At 42.5% G+C, this 19339-nt stretch overlaps 1 protein-coding gene across 2 annotated transcripts; it reads right to left on the bottom strand.

Annotated features, from left to right (window-relative positions):
* Positions 1-568: 568 nt before the first annotated feature.
* DCTN4 (dynactin subunit 4) lies at positions 569-17580 on the bottom strand. Of its 2 annotated transcripts, XM_084637401.1 has the most exons (14): positions 17399-17580; positions 14653-14723; positions 13907-14085; positions 12125-12168; positions 10239-10346; positions 9420-9440; positions 8353-8426; positions 7806-7918; positions 6486-6595; positions 5109-5182; positions 3903-3957; positions 3559-3666; positions 2986-3083; positions 569-2556 (listed from the first exon to the last, which is right to left on the bottom strand). In XM_084637401.1, the coding sequence occupies exons 1-14, from the start codon at positions 17531-17533 to the stop codon at positions 2343-2345; spliced, it is 1404 nt and encodes a 467-aa protein (XP_084493527.1). In that variant the 5' UTR covers positions 17534-17580; the 3' UTR covers positions 569-2342. The 2 variants fall into 2 exon arrangements, with proteins under 2 accessions (XP_084493527.1, XP_084493528.1); XM_084637402.1 differs by lacking the exon at positions 9420-9440.
* Between the last annotated feature and the right edge of the window lie 1759 nt (positions 17581-19339).

Genomic DNA, 19339 nt, shown 5'->3' with positions numbered 1-19339 from the left:
ACTATTATTGCACAAGATAAAAAAAGCCAGCTTTGTCTGCTTTATTTATTTTAAGTTCACCACATAAATTAAGCTATAAAGCAACAATAATCTGTCATTAATGGAGTTAACATTGGTAAAGGCAGAGTGCTGCCATTGTTCTCGACTGGAACAAGTGAGATGTTTTGCACAAATATGCACAGAAAACAGCTAAAGTTACTCCTATCTCCTATAAGCTTTGAAGGGAAAAGAAATTCTCTGGACTAGTTAAGCCATTCAAAGCCAATGTGCCCTTTACTTTTCAAGGTAGCAATTCAGAGCACCAGAGTACATCTGATTTTTGTAAAACAATAACTAGGTGCTAAAGAACCTTTCTTGTGTAGTTCAGTAGAGCGACAGCCCAGCTCTAAACTCAGCTACAAGTGGTGAATTAACCAGTTTGAAAATAGCCAGCCAGGCAGCCAGCCAAAAGCTAGTTTGGAAAAGATGGTTTTTGATAGACAGTGTTGATAGTTTGCCAGTTACTTTGGCTACTGAAGAAAACTCAAAGCTTAAGTGTTACTTGGTTACATAAGACAGTAGCAGACACTTATTAACACTATACATTTATGAATAAATACTGGCTACACTTAAACTCATGCTGTACATCTGTGTATCATCTACGCAAATTTGTAAACATTAAGCCCCTCTCTGCTGTGATATCCATTACACAAATGAGCAGATAAGGTGCAGCTCCTTCCCAAAGGCTGTCAAACAGGATACAGATCAATTTGACTCCCTCTGGACATAAAAAGGGTAGAACTTCCTGTATGCCATGATAACCCAATCCATTCATTATATTAATATTTGACTAAGATAAAACTATGCATTTTTCTCCTTTCCCAGATGCCACACATCTTACATTACAGAACAGCAGAGTCATATACAGTACACAAGTTCCTTATTTAACTAAACAGAGCATATCTGGAAGGGCTTGAAGGCCACTTGGTTATCTTCAGGTTGCATGTCAAAGCCCCAAGATAAAGATTTTTGTAGTCTGCATTTACTGTTCATTCAGGGAGATGTTTCACAAAAGTCACCGCTTTTAACCAAGAGCAACTGAAAAAAATCTTTGTAGGAAGAGAAATCCTGCACTGGTTGCACTATAATACGGTAGTTAGTGGTAGTGGTGGCATGTTACAATCAGAGTCATGGACATGCTGTTTGTAACTGGTTTTAGATCTGACTTATGGCCAAAATAAGCCTTATGGTAGCACGTAAGTTATGCTTATGTTATGGCATAGCATGGCATATACTCCTGAAGTGCGGAGGGTTAAGATAAGCCTTTAAGTTTTTTCTGCTCAAGGAGCCCACAACTTCCCCCCCCAAGTCACTAGTAAACACACTGAGCACACTCCTGAACCCTTAAAGGCTGTGTGTGTATTGAAATAATCTGAGCGGTCATATTCTTTGGTTGATTTCACCATTCACTAAAAATAATTTATGGAATGCAAAAATTGCACTCAGTAGTGTCCTAGCCTCAATAAAAACTGAAGCAGCAGCATGTTCACTTCACTGACCTATTATTGGTCCTCCCAAGTCCTACAGTACCATGCATAATAACCTACACTTTCCCACAAAAAAGGCTTAAAATGATATAAATTATAAGCCAAGCCCACAAGAGCTACAGGAGACCATATTTCAACACTAGAAGCAAATACATTCTTAAGATCCATTGCCTCCCAAACAAGCTGTACAGAGCAAAGCGTTCTTTTTCATAAAGGGGGAGTAAAAACCAGTTACACCTTTGAGTACATGGGCTAAAGAAAATTTTAAACTAATGAGATTCTAATAGGGGATGGAAAGCAAGTAAGAGGGTATCATGCTGCTGCAACAGATGGTTATTGTAACTGAAGAGACAGGGCCACAGCCCTGGCATGTTTGCTCATGAACACCAGGCTCTACCAGAGAAAGGATTTGTTTTGTTGAGTATTTAAATATTGGCTTCATGGGACTGATGTGGAGAAGAGGAAAGCCAGCGTAAGGGTTTGGGGTTTTTTGTTGGTAATGCTAATGTGACTTCAGCAAGGGATAAGGTCTAGAGAGGGCCTTCTTTGTGCTGTAAGTTAAACAAGCATGTGGTGTTGTGAGAAAGCCACAGATTCACATAGTGGGCATTACAGAACAAATCATCCAACAACAGAGTTACCTTCCCCTCCAGCTCCCCCGACTCGTGCAACCTCCTCCTCATTTCTTGGCTGGAATTTGTGGTGTGTGTACACATTACAAAGGAGGTTTCACAAACAATTTCAACAGGATGCATTCTGTCATGGCAAAAGAGTCTATCCCGTGGCCACCTTTATGGATCCAGCTGTTGGAAGCCATTATGGGAGCAGTGGGCCAAGGCTGAGCTCCACATGATGAGTGAGCCAGATGACCTCAGAACTCTGATCGCCTTCCTCACTGGGGCGGATTGGAGCGGCCAGATTTTTAAACTCATGCTTCATTTTAAAGCTCACGGTCACTTCGCCCTCTTCTTTCTGTGGAGTGACCTTGATGAAAACTCCCACCTTGTTGGCCTTTCTGAAGGCTACAATGCTGCAAAATAAGAAGCAGAGTATTAGATCAGCCAAGTCTCAAGCAGCTTCTCTCTTTATGGGACTGATACAATATCTCTGGACAGATCTTTGAGTTATTCTAATGCCAACTAGTAACTATGCAATTTTTCAGGTATTACTAGTGGTTGTAAACTCTGCTTGAAAAGCTAGCATGATTCTCCAGAGAACAGACAGCTGGAACAGCTGCTTTCAATCTGCCATGTCAGCTTGCAATGCACAACCTATATAGAAGTGAATGTTTTCTGAACAATCCGTACCGTACACTGAAAAAAAAAAAAAGAACTTCTACATTGCTCAAGCTTGACAAAAGCCTATGTGCTGAGGAAGAGTAACAGAAGAGGAAGTTGCTGAATATAACCAAGTACCACATGCCAAGTTATCCCCCACACACGAAAGATGGAAAACTCACTCAGGGTCATCTTGAAAATCCTGAGGTTCTGCCAACTCATCATATTCTGCTGCAGCATCTTTGCCAGCTAGGATGAGCTCCTTGGGAGGAACAACCACCTGCAAAACCATATGGAGAAGGGCAGTGCTGAAACACATCCCAACATCTGCATATCTAGCATCAGAGTAGGCACTCCCTGGTGACGGCTAGTCAAGCCAGGGGGCACCATAGAGGGAGAAGAAGAGAGTCTTCTGGTTTTCCTCCACCATTTCTGTTTCCTCCTTATCAAATGGTCTCTATCACACTTTCCCCTTAGATTAGAAAGTTACATGTTCTGAGTTATGGATGCTGATAATAAACCTGTTGAAGGTGATTTACAACTGTTCTCAAATTGTACAATGGTGATATTAATGCACCAGGTTTAAGGTTTAAACCTCCCACATAAGGAGCGTGACACATGGCTGAGACTGATGTACATGAATCCTCCTGTAGCTTATGAGAAGTTGGGTGCTGCTCAGCCCAGCCCACATGAAAGCACAGTGCACTGGAATAGGTCTCTGCATTTGGAGATTGTATAGCAAGAAGGTGCAATACCTTAGCAGTACTGTTGATGTCATCAGGGTCTCCCTCCTCACACTCAATCAGTGTGACATGGGTGAGGTTTTCCACTGGATTGGTCAGAGTCAGAAGAACTTGGCTCTCCTGGTGAGATACATAGGTAGGGTGTACAGTTTAGGAACCAATTACACCGAAAAAGCAGCTTTCACCCTTAGAGTTGACCTCAGGATGGCTAATGTTGCCTTCAAAACTATGTCACATTAACTCCCTGAAGATCTACAGAATACTCTGCTGATGTATACCATCCATCCGCCTTATGGGATGTAGGTATTCACACTCTCCTTTCCACCCTAAGAGGACAAGAAAAGAGAAGCACTGACCTTCATGTAGCGCAGGTTGGGAATGGACATGATCCTCACCTCTGGGATGTAGTTGCTACAAATGAAAGATATAACATGAGTCTGCTTTTGCCAGTACTCTGCCTGTCAAGAGTCCACCAACACAGTCAAAGATACACATCTGACTTGTTTAGAGTGTATGCTTTAGTTTGTTTAAAAAGATACATTTCAATCAAAAGGATCATACACAACAGACAAATCCAGTGCTCTGTAAATAACTCTTAACTACAACCTTATTTTTTTTTAAGCAAGAGATAGTGCCTTTTTCAGATTGTTCATACTTAGTAAAAAGAAAAGGAGGACTTGTGGCACCTTAGAGACTAACCAATTTATTTGAGCATAAGCTTTCGTGAGCTACAGCTCAATGCATCCGATGAAGTGAGCTGTAGCTCACGAAAGCTTATGCTCAAATAAATTGGTTAGTCTCTAAGATGCCACAAGTACTCCTTTTCTTTTTGCGAATACAGACTAACATGGCTGTTACTCTGAAACCTTCAAATTTAGTGAATTTCATTTTACTTTTTGACTAAAGTGGGAAAGTGAAATTTCAAAGAACTAATGTAACATTGTTCTAGAAAGTTTTAAAGGGAATTATTAACAGACATTAAAATCACCTGCTTTAAAGAGATACTGTACAGCAGAGTGCCAAAAGAGCTCCTAGTAATACTGCATTGAGAATAACCTCATAATATGTATCCTCTGGGTAATTTTAAAAAACACAAGTATGCTGTAATTGTCCCTGAAAGCAATGGATTCTACTTGAAACCTGTTTATGCTAGGATAGCTTTTGTGCTCATTTGCATGATGCCACCTAGAACGACATCTCAATGCTGAAGGATCAAAGATCATCATTTTTGCTTAAGTTTTAAATGAAAAGCCTACAGTTTTTCATAGCTGGTGCTTGTAGATCTACTTAATCCTTGGCAACACTCTCTCCACTACTGCATACCACATTCTGCTAGATATATTAAAAACAATTTCTTGGGTTACTTAAGGAAACATTGCATGAGCTCCTATGTGTCCGCAACTAGTTTCTGTTACCATGTTATTTTTTACACCCCCGTTATTCCTGAATTTTTGACATCAAGACCACTGCTAGGAGGAAAAAAAAAAAAGTAAAGTAGGGTTTTAACTAGATATTAATACACAACAAGATACTGCTCCCCCCTCCATTCCCAGCATACTCACACAGCAACCAGTTGGATTTTGAATTTAATGGATGTTGGATTGAATTCTGGTTTACTCAGATTATGTTCACATTTCTAAAAGAGATGAAAAGATATTTTAAACATCACCAAAGCACACATTGTGTACAGCCACACAATAAACAATAGGAACTGCAAGTATCATAGTTTGGATGTTCTATTTACTAATTTTGTCAGCCTAGTACACACAAATCGTCCTGAATTTGGTCTCGGCATTTGGTCGAAATTCTGATAAATTGAAAATTTCCAGTTCCAGTACTATCTTGAAAACTTAAGAATTTTGAGTCTCTCCCCATTTTCAAAAAACAAATGGACAAGCAACTACATAATGCAGGACTACAATCATCACAAATCTGCACTAAACCAGAGTTACTACAACCCTTTCCTTCAGATGAAATTAAATTGTATTCTTATTTGTTGCTCATAATATGTAGCACTTAAATCTCATTTAACATCTTCAAAATACTTTAAAATATTAAGTAATTAATCCTCAACTCTTCTGGAAGTTAGATAAAGATTATCCCCCTTTGCTAGATGGAAAACAGACGTGTTGCCCCATAGCTCAGTGGTTTGAGCTTTGGCTTGCTAAACCCAGGGTTGTGAGTTCAATCCTTGGGGGGGCCATTTAGGGATATGGGGCAAAAATTGGGGATTGGTCCTGCTTTGAGCAGGGGGTTGGACTAGATGACCTCCTGAGGTCCCTTCCAACCCTAATATTCTATGATCATACAGTGAATCATCAGAACCAGGATATGAATTCAAGACTTCCTGGCTTCTATGCCTGTGTTCAGTCCTCTGATTTTCTGTTGGGACACTGAAATGTCAAAGGGAATCCGTATTCTGCATTGGGTCATATCACTGGTAACCGACTTTCCATGTTCACTGACTAGGTTTGGTTTCTGTTTTTTTAAACAAAAGGCCATTTTATAATACCAACTATATAAGGTACTCCCATCTCAGAGCTAGTTAAGGCATTTAAGTCCAGATTTTCAAAGGTATTTAAGTCCATAAAGATGCAAACAGGTGCCTAGTGGGATTTTCAGACATGCCTAAGCAAGTCGTCACTGGGAGTTAGGTGCCTATCTGCTTCTTTAGGCACCTAAACACTTTCAAAATCTGGCCCTTAGTCTCCAACCATGGGCCTCACCCTGCCCTACAGGTTTAGTGGGCATATTATGCTTCACCAGGCCCATATCGAGCTGGTTGTTAGAAGTTTACTTATTTCATGACCCTGTAGCATTACTGTAGGCTGGAACTTTCAGAAACAAAATGCAGTTGCAAGTTAGTTTTCTAGGTGGGTCCCCACAGTTTAGGATTCCAAAGCCGAGGGAAAAGCTGCTCTATGTATCCGGTTACCTACCCGACAGCGCAGTGAGCGTTTGATCAGAAGGTGCTTATGGCGCGGGTAGAGCTGGGAAGCACATATTGGCTGGAAGTCAGGCTGCAGGAGACGTTGGTGCAGGGTAGTCACTGGGCACATATTTGAAAACAAAAATCCAAATTTAATTCTCAACTAGAGTAGCTTAAAATCATGCGGTGTGTTTGAGATTACGGTATACTCTTGCTACATTTAAGGAACTATATACATCACTGCTCCAGTAATTCAGTAATTGCCCTGATCAAAAAAATTAAGATTTCTAGTAGTGCATGGACACAAAGACAAGCCAGCTATACAAAGAAGGAGCAAGGCCCAGGCACTGTAGACATAGGTATGGTAACAATGACAGCCAGCCATAAAACTGGGGACCAGACTTTTAAAGAGACTTCATGACCATTCAAAATTTATTAGGCATGAATAGGAAATAGCACTTGATCGCAGCCTTGAAAAATTTTACTCCCCCATGGAAAAATACAATTTTCTTTGCTGTTTTCATTATCAAATCAGTTGAGCAGTGCACTGTACAAGACAGAAATAGTCTCTGATCCAGGGAGTTTGCCCAGTTCAGACTCATGCACCAGATTACCCAAAAGGTGTATTCCTAAAGCAGTGCAGATTTCTTACACATTTGCTTTTGTGGATTTGAAAGGAGAGGGTGGACATTTGGCACAGAGCGTAAGTAGCACAATGGAGTACTCAAAATAGAAAATCTAGATGATTGTTTGAACTTCATATTTTATACTATTCGCTCCCACAGTTCCTCAGCCAATTTACAAAGACTTGCCAATGGAGGAAAAATCCAGCTAAATAATCAAAGAGAGTGTAAAACTATTTTAAACTTATGCCAAAGTAATGCACAATTGTTATTATAAAGCTTAGCGTACAAGTCCACTCCCTATCAGCACAGCTATTTCCCTCATTTCCTGTCATTACTAACAAGGACGGCTGCTCTTTTCCTCCTCCAAATGCTGCCAGTTTTCCAAAGCAAATAAAGTCATTAACAAAATGCAATCCCAAGACTGCAACAGGACAGTCCAGACTTTTCAGACTCTCACTTCAACTTTTCTTATTAGACAATGAAGTCTGACCTCAAGCAATTAATGCTGTAATTTAAAAAGCCAAAGATTTCATAATTCTTTACTAAGTTGCATCACTGCACCATCTCAAGCAATACAATGAATAAAATCATGCAAACATTAAAAACCCCGGAGGATAATTTAATGAGGACAAAGAGTAGGCTCTTCTCGATGGTTAGCTGGTAAGCAGTAGCACAAGAAACAAAATGGAATGTTAAGCCATTACCCTCTGTTAGATTTATTGGTCTTGTGTAATAATCCTCAGGCAGAGGTTCCACTTCTTCTACAGCATCAGCGGGCTCAATCTTTATCTCCCTCAGGTCCTCTCCTTCTTTCAGGCTGAAGCAAAAAAAGTAAAGACAAATTAGGGAGTCATTAAACACGGTACACCTTTAATGACTGAAAATGTTATACCATAATAAAGTGTCAGATTACACTCAAAACAAAAAAAAAACAGCATTAAGGCTGAGATTCCCTCTTAACTCATACCACTGTAAGAAGTAACTGACTTTCATTAACTTCTATTAAGAGATCTCTGCAATATCTAGGAACAGCAGGGTAAATTACAGGATTAGTGACAGCATGGAGATTGAGAGTGAACTCACTCCCTCTGTCCTGGCATTTTACATGATCCCATCTCTCCACCTACTCTAGAGGTGATGCCCTTTTCCAATAATATCAAATAACTTACCCATCTCTCTCAATTTAGATCTTTATTTTCCTGCTTATCCCTTTCATCCCTCCCGACAATGTACCAAACCCTGAAAACTCACGAGAGTCCGGAAAGAGCACTGATGGACACCCCAGGCCTCTGACGCTGGAGTCTGGTTCCAAGGCCGTATTTGTCCTACAAGGAAGAAAACAATACCACCAAATCCAGATCTGCCGTCTGTCAGGACACAGGCCTACAGCAAACTTGAGCCTGCAACAGCATGACAAGCATAGGGTGCCAAGCAAATGAAAGCAAACTGGAAGAGTTTCTTCTCTGCTCAATAATTTGCAACTTTTCTTTGCAAATCTTGTTGGTAAAAATATATAAAACCTTGTGGGCTGGGAGGGGCAGAAGTCTACTGTCAAAGATTTGTCAAGCTTTAATTCTTTACTTTAACCACCAGGCTGAACAACTACAATGTGCTGAACTGAGTTGTACTCTTGAAGGCAACTCAGTTATAGTTAGCGCAGAATGCAGTAGCTCACCTGCCTTAAAGAAGTGGGTACGTGTGAGCATATTACAGACTGAACCACTCTGCACTGCCATCAGAAGTGGATGGAGAAAGTGGAATACAGATTAAAGTTCTAAATGGCATGGGACCTGGCTACCTAAGTCTACCCACCTCTAGGCATGACCATAATGGGCAAGGACAGCTGACGTACTCACTGACTTACTGGATCTCAGCTGGAGATAGGATACTAAAGGTAGAGGACCTGCTGCTGTGAGACCTAAAGAACCTGACTTCTCAGACCTTCAAGGGACTGCTGCAAGGCTCATCCTATTAGGCAAAAATTTGCTTCACCTGGAGCTAAATGAGAGGTTTTCATCTGATGGGTTGGGCTGATTGGTAGGAAGATTATTATTGACACCCATACTGGGCATCCATGTTAGTCTATGCAGGGACCGTGTCTTAGTCAATGCGTCGGAAGTGCTCTTTTTCAAACATGTTATGTGTCTGAGGGCCAAAAAAAAAGAAACCCTATGTTATTAAGTTACAAGATTTATAATGAAGCTCAGAACGATGTTAAAAATCAAACGGGGCTGGACTTCAGACACACTATTGGTACGTGAGTGGTTTCAAGTTGCACTACAAGAGCTTTAACACTAGCAGAAACTGAAGAGACTTACCACTACGTGTATTGTGTGTTGCTGTGAAGAGCCCCCAAAAAAGCAGCAGGTAGCAACGGAGACAAAAAATGCAGCCATAAGACAAGAGCAAATGCACAGAGCAGGCTGGTTATACAGTTAACCAAAAGGCTGCAAGCATAGAGACTTATTCTGCTAAATGAAGTAAGCTTCTCTCTAGTAGTTACAATAAACGTACTATTCGAATCTGATAAATTGTTAAACCCAACTTCAGTTAAGACTTTTAGCAGATAACCAGTATGTGTCAATCCTGCATTAGGAGGACAGTTGGCAAGTATCTGATGAACGTCTGACCAGCTGTACAGAATCGTATAGAGAAGTATTAACTCTGGTATCCTGGCTAAATTCCAACCCTGGCACTTGTGATCTGTCTAACCTCCCCCTATATAGTTTCAATATATAAAGATTCTTCCTATCCTTTAAAAAACAGTGGAGTGTTACACAGGGGCAGAACTGCTGCAATGTCCTCACACAAGAAGTGGCTGCATTTCAGTGCTAGCTGAGCTGATCCCTTCACACACCATCTGTGCCGCAGATTTTGAGATCCTTCAGGGATTATTAGCTGCAGGGGGCTGGGAATTAGTGAAATTCTTGGAGGGAAGATTATTGATCCTACCACCTCCCCGAATAGGCCTGAATAACTAAGTATAAGTTCTTTACTTCAAATCCTTCTTGAGAGATCTCCTTCCTTTTTTCTGGCAGGCACTATTATCCATCTAATCTTCAAAACTGAGGCAGTAAAAAAGCCCTGCTCCTGTGCTCCACTGTTTCTACTCTAGGAGCATCACTGTCCCAGCTCACCGAAAAGGCCAGTGGCATGTAGTTTCGGCGTCGCACCAACTTCTTACGGTCCCGCTCAATCTTCTCTTTCTGAGCCAGCTGCTGGTAATACTCAACCAGTTTGTTAATCTGAAGGGAAAAAAAGGATCAATTATATACCGCGTGAAATACTATGCCAGACAGGCCAATGGCATTCATCCATCTGTCGAGTTTCCCCTCCCATAAAGTATTTCCTACCATTGCCAATACTGGTTTTATTTTGAAGGAAATACATTGAGGAAGCGTAGATGTCTCTCAGTCTTACCATACAATGGGCAACAGGAGCAGACGTTTCATTGCTCCTCAACACCCTCTACCATGGCTCATCTCAAGACCAATTCTATCATGAAAATAACACATTACCCAACTTTCACTTCCCAGCTACCACAGTAATTGAGATGTTTTTCAGGCTATTGGGTGGAACATATGACACTCTCCAAAGTCATGGAGAATACTGCATGGCCAGTTGAGAACAATTTGGTGTTGAAGTACAATTGGCAATCTCCTTGTCAGAGACCAATTGTGTTTAATAGAGGATGAGGATAGTAAGGATATATTATGTTGGGGACCAGGAGAGCTCCAGGCCTAGAAGAGGGGATGACCAGGAAACAGCTTCTGTTCACATAGACAAGAAGTGGTGGGTTTTTTTGGGTTTTTTTGGTTTTTTTTTTTTTACAGTTTGCATGCTAATTAAAATAAAAGTGTTCCTGCCAAGGTAGAGCCATCCTTCCAATGTAGTTTCAGTTCTTTGGAACTTAGTTTCTATGTGTGGAACTTTCAGATGAAGTCCAAGAAAGCAAAGTCATGTCTGATCTATGCCATTAAATATTCATGTTTGCAGTGTTGTTGTAGCTGTTGGTCCCAGAACATTAGAGAAATAAGGTGGGTGAGGTAAAGTCTTTTATTGGGCCAACTTCTCTTGGTAAAAGACAAGCGTTTGAGCTTACGCAGAGCACTTCTTCAGGTCTGGGAAAGGTACAGCTAAATAAAAGATGGAACAGAGGGTTACTATGAGTAGTTAACACACATTGTAATAGACCATTCAAGGTGAAGTGGCCCGTTAACATCTCTGCAGTTGTAGGACTGAAAAGGGGAGTTAGAGGGTTACAGATTGTTGTAATAAGCCAAACATCCAGTGTCTTTATTAAGACCAGGATATTTAGTGTCTAGCAACGTTGTGAATTTAAGCTCCCAGGCTTATCTTCTGAAACCTGGTATGCAGGTTGCCTTTGAAGATGAGGACTAAGAAGTCAGCTACGGATCACTTTGTGAAAAGTGTTCACCCACAGTTGATATGGTGTTTTGTCCTATTTTTCTGAGAGAGTTCACTCGAGAGCATAGTAATTGTCTCATTTCACCCACATAGTTGTTGCTGGGGCATTTAGTGCGTTAGAAGTGGTATACCATGTGCTGTGATAGGCATGCTTAGGACCCCTGCATCTTGAAAGGTGTGTTGTGGGGAGGTATTGATCATCATAGCAGTGGAGATGTGTCTACAGGTTTTGCATCTATGTTATGTTAAATATTCATGGCACTTTTCTTAAGGGTATTGGTTTGGCCCTACCATTTCCCTCACCACACATGCTTTGTGCCAGTTGGTGGCATTTCAACAATGTTTGTATAAATGTAGTTTGTCCTGAAAGATCCCAAAGTTCTGTGCAAGAGGCACTATATAAAATATTACACCTGTGGTAGGATCTGGCATTCTCCCAGGGGCAAGACGCTGACCTCATGACTACAGGTAACCACAGTTTCTTTCTCAAGAATAACTGAGATGCAAAAATTCACTGATCCAAAAGTAAGACCAGAGCCTTTCTGTCCTAGGCCACCCTCCTAAGGTTTAAGCTTTACCTCTCCCCTTCACTCACCCTCTGTGTATGTGGATTCTCCGGCTCCTGCCAACCACCACTGGCTGAAACAAAATAAAAAAACAACAGTCCTCAGAAGGAGAAGATTCTCATGCTCAATACTCTGGGCAGCTAGAACAACTGTTCCTAAGACTCAACATTAGTGTTTTCCATGACAAGGCTGTAGATGAGAAGTTGTAGGCAAAGTTTCCAATTTCTTCATGATAAATCTTGCCTGTTTGTTGTAATAAGATGCTTGTTTAACACTAAAACCACACACTAGGGGCTGCCACCAACAGTAGCAGAGATCATGTGAAACGCCACGCTGAAGTCTTGGAAAGATCCATGAGGTTCCTCTATTTGGAAGGCTATTCACATGAAGCTTCATGGAGAAGTAGCTTACTTGATCAGTTTTTATACAGCATTTTAAACCAATAATATGCTTGTAAAGAATCACATTATCTACAGCAAAGGGCCCAACTAGTGCTACTTATGTAGTTGACAGGAGATGCAATCATTTCAAAAGTCAAATTCTTTGGGAATCACAATGTCCTTCCAGATGAATTAATGTAAACTAGTTTCCACCTCTACTCAAAGTATCCCCGACGATGTCTCAGTGTGAACAAGAACTGTTGATTAAGTTTTTAAAACCATTCCATAAATGAGTCCCAGGTTTGGATGCCACCTGCCAGTTTACATAAAGTCACTGAAGAATCATAAGCTGATCTTACTCCCTTCACAGCATAATTAAAACTGCTATTAATCTAATCACACAGTATTAAAACAATTATTTACAGTATGTTAATTATGAAGTGAAACACAAGGAAATTAAATGATACAAAGTAAGTAAAACCCATGCACTAGGAAGAGTGTGGTAATGATTTAGTTACATGACAGCCAAACCCTACGGAATATAATATAAAATAGAGAGCTTAAATTCTTATTAGATGGCAAGACTACGAAATACCAAAAAAAAGCAAGCTTCCATTGCAGGACAAACTCAACATAGCCTATCCATCACTTTGGTATCCAATATTTTTAAATGCAACACTCAAGTGTATAGGCAATTAACAAATAAACGCAGTGTCCCTGCCCTTCAGAGTTTGCACCGGAAGGTCCCAATTCTGCACTCATTCTGAACTATAGTCATGGGGTTCTGGGCAGCCACAGAGATCTGCTTGTGTCAAGTCAGCTCCACGATTGTGGCTTAATAGTCTAATCTAACCAGTAAGACTGTGCAGCTTCTATAATTACTATATTCCCTGCTAGGCAAAGGATTTAATATATAAAATTGAAAAATGCCTTTAAGAGAAAACCTAAATTCAAATACTGAACCTAAAAAGACTTCAAAATACTCATATTTTGTCATCTTAATAGAAGTGCCAATTTACAGAAGTGATGGAGTTATCATAAAGTACATCATGCATCTGTGTTATCAAACTGATCTACTTAAGAATCTGAAATAATGGTAGTTTGTTATATAGAGAACTGTTCTGATTAAGGGGGGAAAAAAGAGTTCCTAATTCAGTTGGATCTTTTACTGGGCAAGTGGCACTATTGTAGAACAGGTTGAGAAGTACAACTAACTAACGAATCTTAATACTTCTCAATTCAGAGACTCCCTAAGTGGCAAGATCACTTTTTACCAAGAGGATGGAGTATCCAGCTCAGACTCTGTGGTTAAGTTTTACTGGGGTTACATACACAACAGACTTGGGAGCAATTTTTGTTATTTAATATCTCTGAACAAATGTTATCTTCCAACATTAGTCACTGTCCTGTCTTTAATACTGAGTTACTTACCAACAGACTTATCTGCCATGCCCACATCTCTGGAAGTCCAGCGGCAAAATCCACAGGCCAGGTAATATGCTTTCTTCATTGCAGTCTTGGCTGGGTCATCAGGAAGTGGAGCAGGAATGCTTGTCGCCCTAGTGGAAAGTGTGTGCATGCAGCATGGGCAGTCAAAACAGTTAGCACACCTGTCGAAGACAAGGGAAAGTCACGAGCTTGAAGCATCCTTGGCAGAACCTTAGTTTTACATAAGAGTCTTAAAGAACAGAAACTCAGAACTACAATGTGCATTTTTGGTCTCACACAACAGCTTTAGAAAACATTGTGCTCATATAGATTCAATAGGGGAAGGAACAGGATTTCATAAAGTCAGCTAAAGGGTGGACAGAATGAGCTGGTAACACTGAAAAAACAGTACTAGGGATTTAACGTCATTTCAAAGCTTATCTACAACATATAAACGTGATGGCAGGTGACCAAAACATTTATTATAGTGCCAAAAATTATACATAGCACTTCACAGTGAGACACATTCCCTGTCCACAAGGGATCACAATGTAAGTGTGAGAAAACTTAGGATAACAGTTCAGGAGAGGGAGACTGAGAAACTCAGACATTATGGTGATTGAGCCAAACAGTACATAAATGGGCCAGGGGATTATTAATGCTGGAGAAAAGATTGCTCAAAGTAAGGAGCTTTAAAAAGCAGAGATTTAAAGGAGGAGACATTGCAGTACAGAAGCAGCCAATTTTACCTATTCTTCTTCAGCTTAGCTTCAGCTGATGGCATATTTTCCAGGCAACTGGGACAATAGTGAGAGTCCACCTAGCGAACAACAGACAAAGAAGTCACTTCATCCCTCATGATGCGTGTATTTCCAGACAGGATAGCAGCAGCAGCAGCTGCTGAAACACCTTGCTGCATGATTTCAAAATGTTTTATGGAACGTAACAGCAATGTGAAGTCAGTGAAGATATAAGATAGATGTCTGATGTTTGAAATTTTTCAGTCTGGCTTGGCAAGGAGTTTCTCTTTAGTATCTTACCACAGAAGAGGATCTTGTCGAGAAGGATTAAATGCTACTACCTAGGAAACAGGCCAAGTTTAACTGGGCCCTAATATGTTAAAGATTACAAGAGCCTCAAGATAACAGCCATTGGTTTCTGAACTTGAATAATTAAGTCAATAAAGTACTCTGGCCTTTCATCATTTTCCATCTATATGACCACTCTATTTCCATATATGCTCACCATGTGTCTAACTTTATTTTGGCTTTATAACTGCATTGGTCAGCAATTAATAGTCTGGAAAGTTTTATAGGTTTCAGAGTAACAGCCGTGTTAGTCTGTATTCGCAAAAAGAAAAGGAGTACTTGTGGCACCTTAGAGACTAACCAATTTATTTGAGCATGAGCTTTCGTGAGCTACAGCTCACTTCATCGGATGTGGCACCTTAGAGACTAACCAATTTATTTTAGCATGAGCTTTCGTGAGCTACAGCTCACTTCATCGGATGCATCATCCGATGAAGTGAGCTGTAGCTCACGAAAGCTCATGCTCAAATAAATTGGTTAGTCTCTAAGGTGCCACAAGTACTCCTTTTCTTTTTGCAAAAGTTTTATAGTTGTCTTGTATCTTAAAGAACAAATCAATGGGAATATTATGTCTCCTTATACAGCCTTTTATTGACAGAGCTGAAATTAACAACTGGTAACTGATCTGTGAAACTGCTTCAGGTTTTGGGGCTGCAGATACAGATTTTTCCTGTCTTAATATGTGGTGACTAGCTCAGTCACTGCAGATAAACAGTATGAGAGATGCAGTCAGCTTACTAGCCCTTTTACATTGTTAACAAATGCTGAAACATTTGAACAAACAGATGTTTTATTTACATTAGATTATTTCATCTTTACAAGTCTTTAGATACTTCAGAAGGCAACCAAACCAGTAGCCTGACTCCAGGAATTTTGGCAGAATATCATTTTAAGATTATTTTTCCAACTTTTGGTTAGGACATGTCAAAACATAACAATTTTTTCAAAAAAGTCGTAATTTGCACATAGAAAACAACATTTCCCTCACTTCTTAAGCCGTTTGTGTTTTAGGTTTCATAAAACAAGATCAGAGCAGTTTTCTTATGACCTTGTTACTAAATCCACCTCTGAATATAATTGTCAAGAAGTTGCAGTGCTCAAATTATCAACCTTGGGATTGATACCTCACTAATTGAAATAACTTGTGCAAGCTTTTAAACACCTCTCTTGTGTTTTGTTTGATATAAACATGGTGATCAAGATAGATTTTCATGTGTCAGCAGTCTCTGGACAGAGGGTAACCTATTTATCCATAATCTCAGTTGATCACTATCTAGATTTTAAGTGTGAAAAGGCCTTGTTCTTGAATGAACCTTTTCATTGCTGAAAAACAAATTCCTGCCTGCAAAAATCTACTTTGATTTCAAATACAAGGGAAAATGGCTAGTCTAGATAAAACTTTTTTTTTTAAATCCACAAACACTACCTCTGAACCCTGAATCTGGACTCAGACCAAGTCCCAGCGGCCATGCAAGCTTATTTGTGGCAGACAATACACGCCACTGTCTGCCGAGAAAGGACACTATCGCGTTTCGCATTCAGTGTTTTGTCTGGGGAGAGTTTTATACCTGCCAACCCCCCGCCACCCCTCTGAGAGCTTGGGGAATATCACACCTCCTCGCAGCTTTACAGCGAGGGAAAGCAGCCAAGCGCAGGCCTCGCCCATGGCCATGCAGTGAGTCAGTGGCAGTCAGGACTCCCAGGCCAGCGCTCCCCCGGCTACACCGCAGTGGGTCCCTGTGCTGTGCCAACCTGCCAGCAGCCACCCTGGGGTTATCCCTGGGCTGCAAGGGCAATATCAGGCAACCAAGGGGAAGGCCAGACCCTGCTAGGGGAGGGGAGCGGGAAAACTTCTGGACAGCTCAGGCCATGGGGTGGGGGTGGGCACCCTGGCTAATAACGGGAGGTGGGGGAGACTCTGCCCAGGCCACTGGAGGGAGGGGGCTTGTTTGGGGGCTTATCCCCTCAAAGACAGAGACGGGGGGGAGGGGAGCCAACCCACACGAGGCCAGGTGGGCTTCTCCCCTCCCCCAGTGTGGCAGCTGCCTCGGACATGGGGGAGCCCCTGCCAAGCTGGGCCACCTCCCTATAGTCCAGACAGGCCTGAGTAGCTGCCACCACCCCCCCGCCCGTGCCTGCACTAACCAATCAGAAAACGAAGCTAGCCGACAGACAGCGATACAAACCAATCAAGAAGCCAGCCTGGTGGGAACCAGCCCCCGCTCATACAGTTGAGCCAATAGCAGAGGGCTCGAAGGCCACCTCAGTCTCGCCCCCTCGTAGCGAGCTAGCCAATAGGAAGAACTAGAAGGCTTGCGCGGCAGGCGACGTGACCAATAGGCGTCAAGGGGCCGCCCTCCTCGCTGGCCTCCGGTGCGGCAGGAGGCGGCCCGGCCGCCGGGCTTACCTCGTGGGAGACGCACTCCAGGGAGCGGAGTTCGCTGCAGTAGCGGCAGAAGTAGAGCTGGGAGAGCGGCGCGCGGATCTCCTTTTCGCCGCGCACCAGGTACGAGACCCGCTCCGACTGCAGCAGCGACGCCATCTTGGGAGCCGGGGCCCAGCCGCCGCCGCCCCCGTCACGTGATCCCGGCGCGCGGCGCCCACGTGATCACCCAGCCACTTCCGGGTCGGGGAGAGGCACGTGGTGGGGATTCACAGCGGGTCGTGCCCGTGTGGGCGGGGCAGGCGTGGTCCTTCTCCACGTGGGCCTGTGGGGGCTCTCTGGCGCCCCACCAGGCGATGAGTCTACAGGGGCCATGGGGTGGCCCCGGGCACCCCCCAGCCAAGCCACAGTCCCCCCCCCACTCCGAGCAGGGGCAGGGCCCGCCCTGTGCCAGGCCGCCGGGAGGGATTGTGGCCAGGCGGCAAAGCCGGCCCTGTACCCCAGCAGGTGCTGTGCCCGTCTTGGGGCAGCTCCCTTGGGTGTCAGGGGACTGGCGGCTGAGATGTCTGAGCCCGTTCCTGCCCGCTCTTCGTCTCCGCCGGATTCTGTTCCTGACCTGGACCCTCGTATTTGTGTTATCGTAGCGCCCAGCAGACCCCATTGTGCTAGGCGCTGTACAAACACAGAACAGAAAGAAAAGGAGCTCACGAAAGCTTATGCGCAAATAAATTGGTTAGTCTCTAAGGTGCCACAAGTCCTCCTTTTCTTTTTGCGAATACAGACTAACACGGCTGTTACTTTGAAACAGAACAGAAAGATGATCCTGGCCTTAAAGAGCTTACGTTCTTATGAGTAAGTTGGTGGCCACAACAGACAGACAGGAAACATAAGAGACAATAAGACAAAAGTGTCCAACCGTGGAGCACAATGATAACTGCTTAAATCCAGGACTAGATACACAGCCCTTGGTGTGCACACACAAAAAAGCCCTGTTATGTAAAAGACACTGAAATCTTTGCCAAAATGGCCCCTTTCCACTTTGTCAAACTGAACTCAAATTTACGCCTACAGCCCATATGTGTGAAAGTCCCCAGGTCTAAACGTCACTGGGAAAAATCCGTGCATTTTTAGATAATACAATTAAATCTGTACAAGACAGAGCACTATTACCATCCCAAACCATCCCCAAAGTGTCCCCAAATAGTTTGAGAACTATGCTGCCTTGCCTTTTGAAGCCATTATAACTGCTTTGTTTCTTTGCTGTGTTTGGGTTTTGTCCCACAGAAATGGGTGTTTTGCCTCCTTGGAGAATCAAAACAAGACCTTTTCATGCTGTCTCAAGCCTCAGAGACAACTTATTTCGTGTGTTGCTCTCATAGCACTACGTATAGCAGTGGTAAGAAAAGGTACAAAAATCAGTTTGGACAGCAGGGGCCACCATAGCTCTGAATGTCTCCTGCTAAACTCAGTTTATGGTGCAGCATCTCCTCACAGACATGCTGATCTCTCTGTGACTTTGTTTTTTCTTTTCCCAGAAAGGATATGCTGTTCCCGCCATCCCTAGGTCTGACTTTGCAGGGAGCTCTCCTTCCCTCAGTCTCTCCTTCCTTGCACCTGACAACTCCCCTTAATCTCACCTTGCTGTTCCCTTACAAAATCACCTCAATTTCTCCCTTCCCTCCCTCCCTCCTTACACAAACCCCACAGCCCCAGTTTATGAGTATGGAGCCCTACTTCCCTCCCAGCCCCTGCTAGTCAGTTGTGGGTCCCAGCTTTTCTTCCGTCCTTTAGATGAACAAGAGACCTGGGAAACATTATTGAGGTGATCAGCTGCAGAGCTTCAGCACTATGCCAGGGCCGTCAACCACCCAGTCGGACAGATAACTCTTTCATACTTGGATGGGGAGCAGCATAGAATTGGTACAGCTTCTTCAGAAAAAATCATTACAAGGATTACCAAACATT

The sequence above is a fragment of the Lepidochelys olivacea genome, assembly GCF_965140295.1.
Source record: "Lepidochelys olivacea isolate rLepOli2 genome assembly, chromosome: 8".
Taxonomy (NCBI): domain Eukaryota; kingdom Metazoa; phylum Chordata; order Testudines; family Cheloniidae; genus Lepidochelys; species Lepidochelys olivacea.
The sequence above is the reverse complement of the archived record's forward strand: the minus strand, read 5'-3'. Positions and strand labels throughout refer to the sequence as shown.

Coding starts and splice junctions, on each gene's coding strand:
- DCTN4 (XM_084637401.1), bottom strand. CDS start 17,533: ATGGCGTCGCTGCTGCAGTCGGAGCGGGTCTCGTACCTGGTGCGCGGC. Junction 12,169..13,906: donor CATGGCAGATAAGTCTGTTG/GTAAGTAACTCA, acceptor ATTTTGTTTCAG/CCAGTGGTGGTTGGCAGGAG. Junction 3,958..5,108: donor AAAATCCAACTGGTTGCTGT/GTGAGTATGCTG, acceptor TTTCATTTGTAG/CAACTACATCCCAGAGGTGA.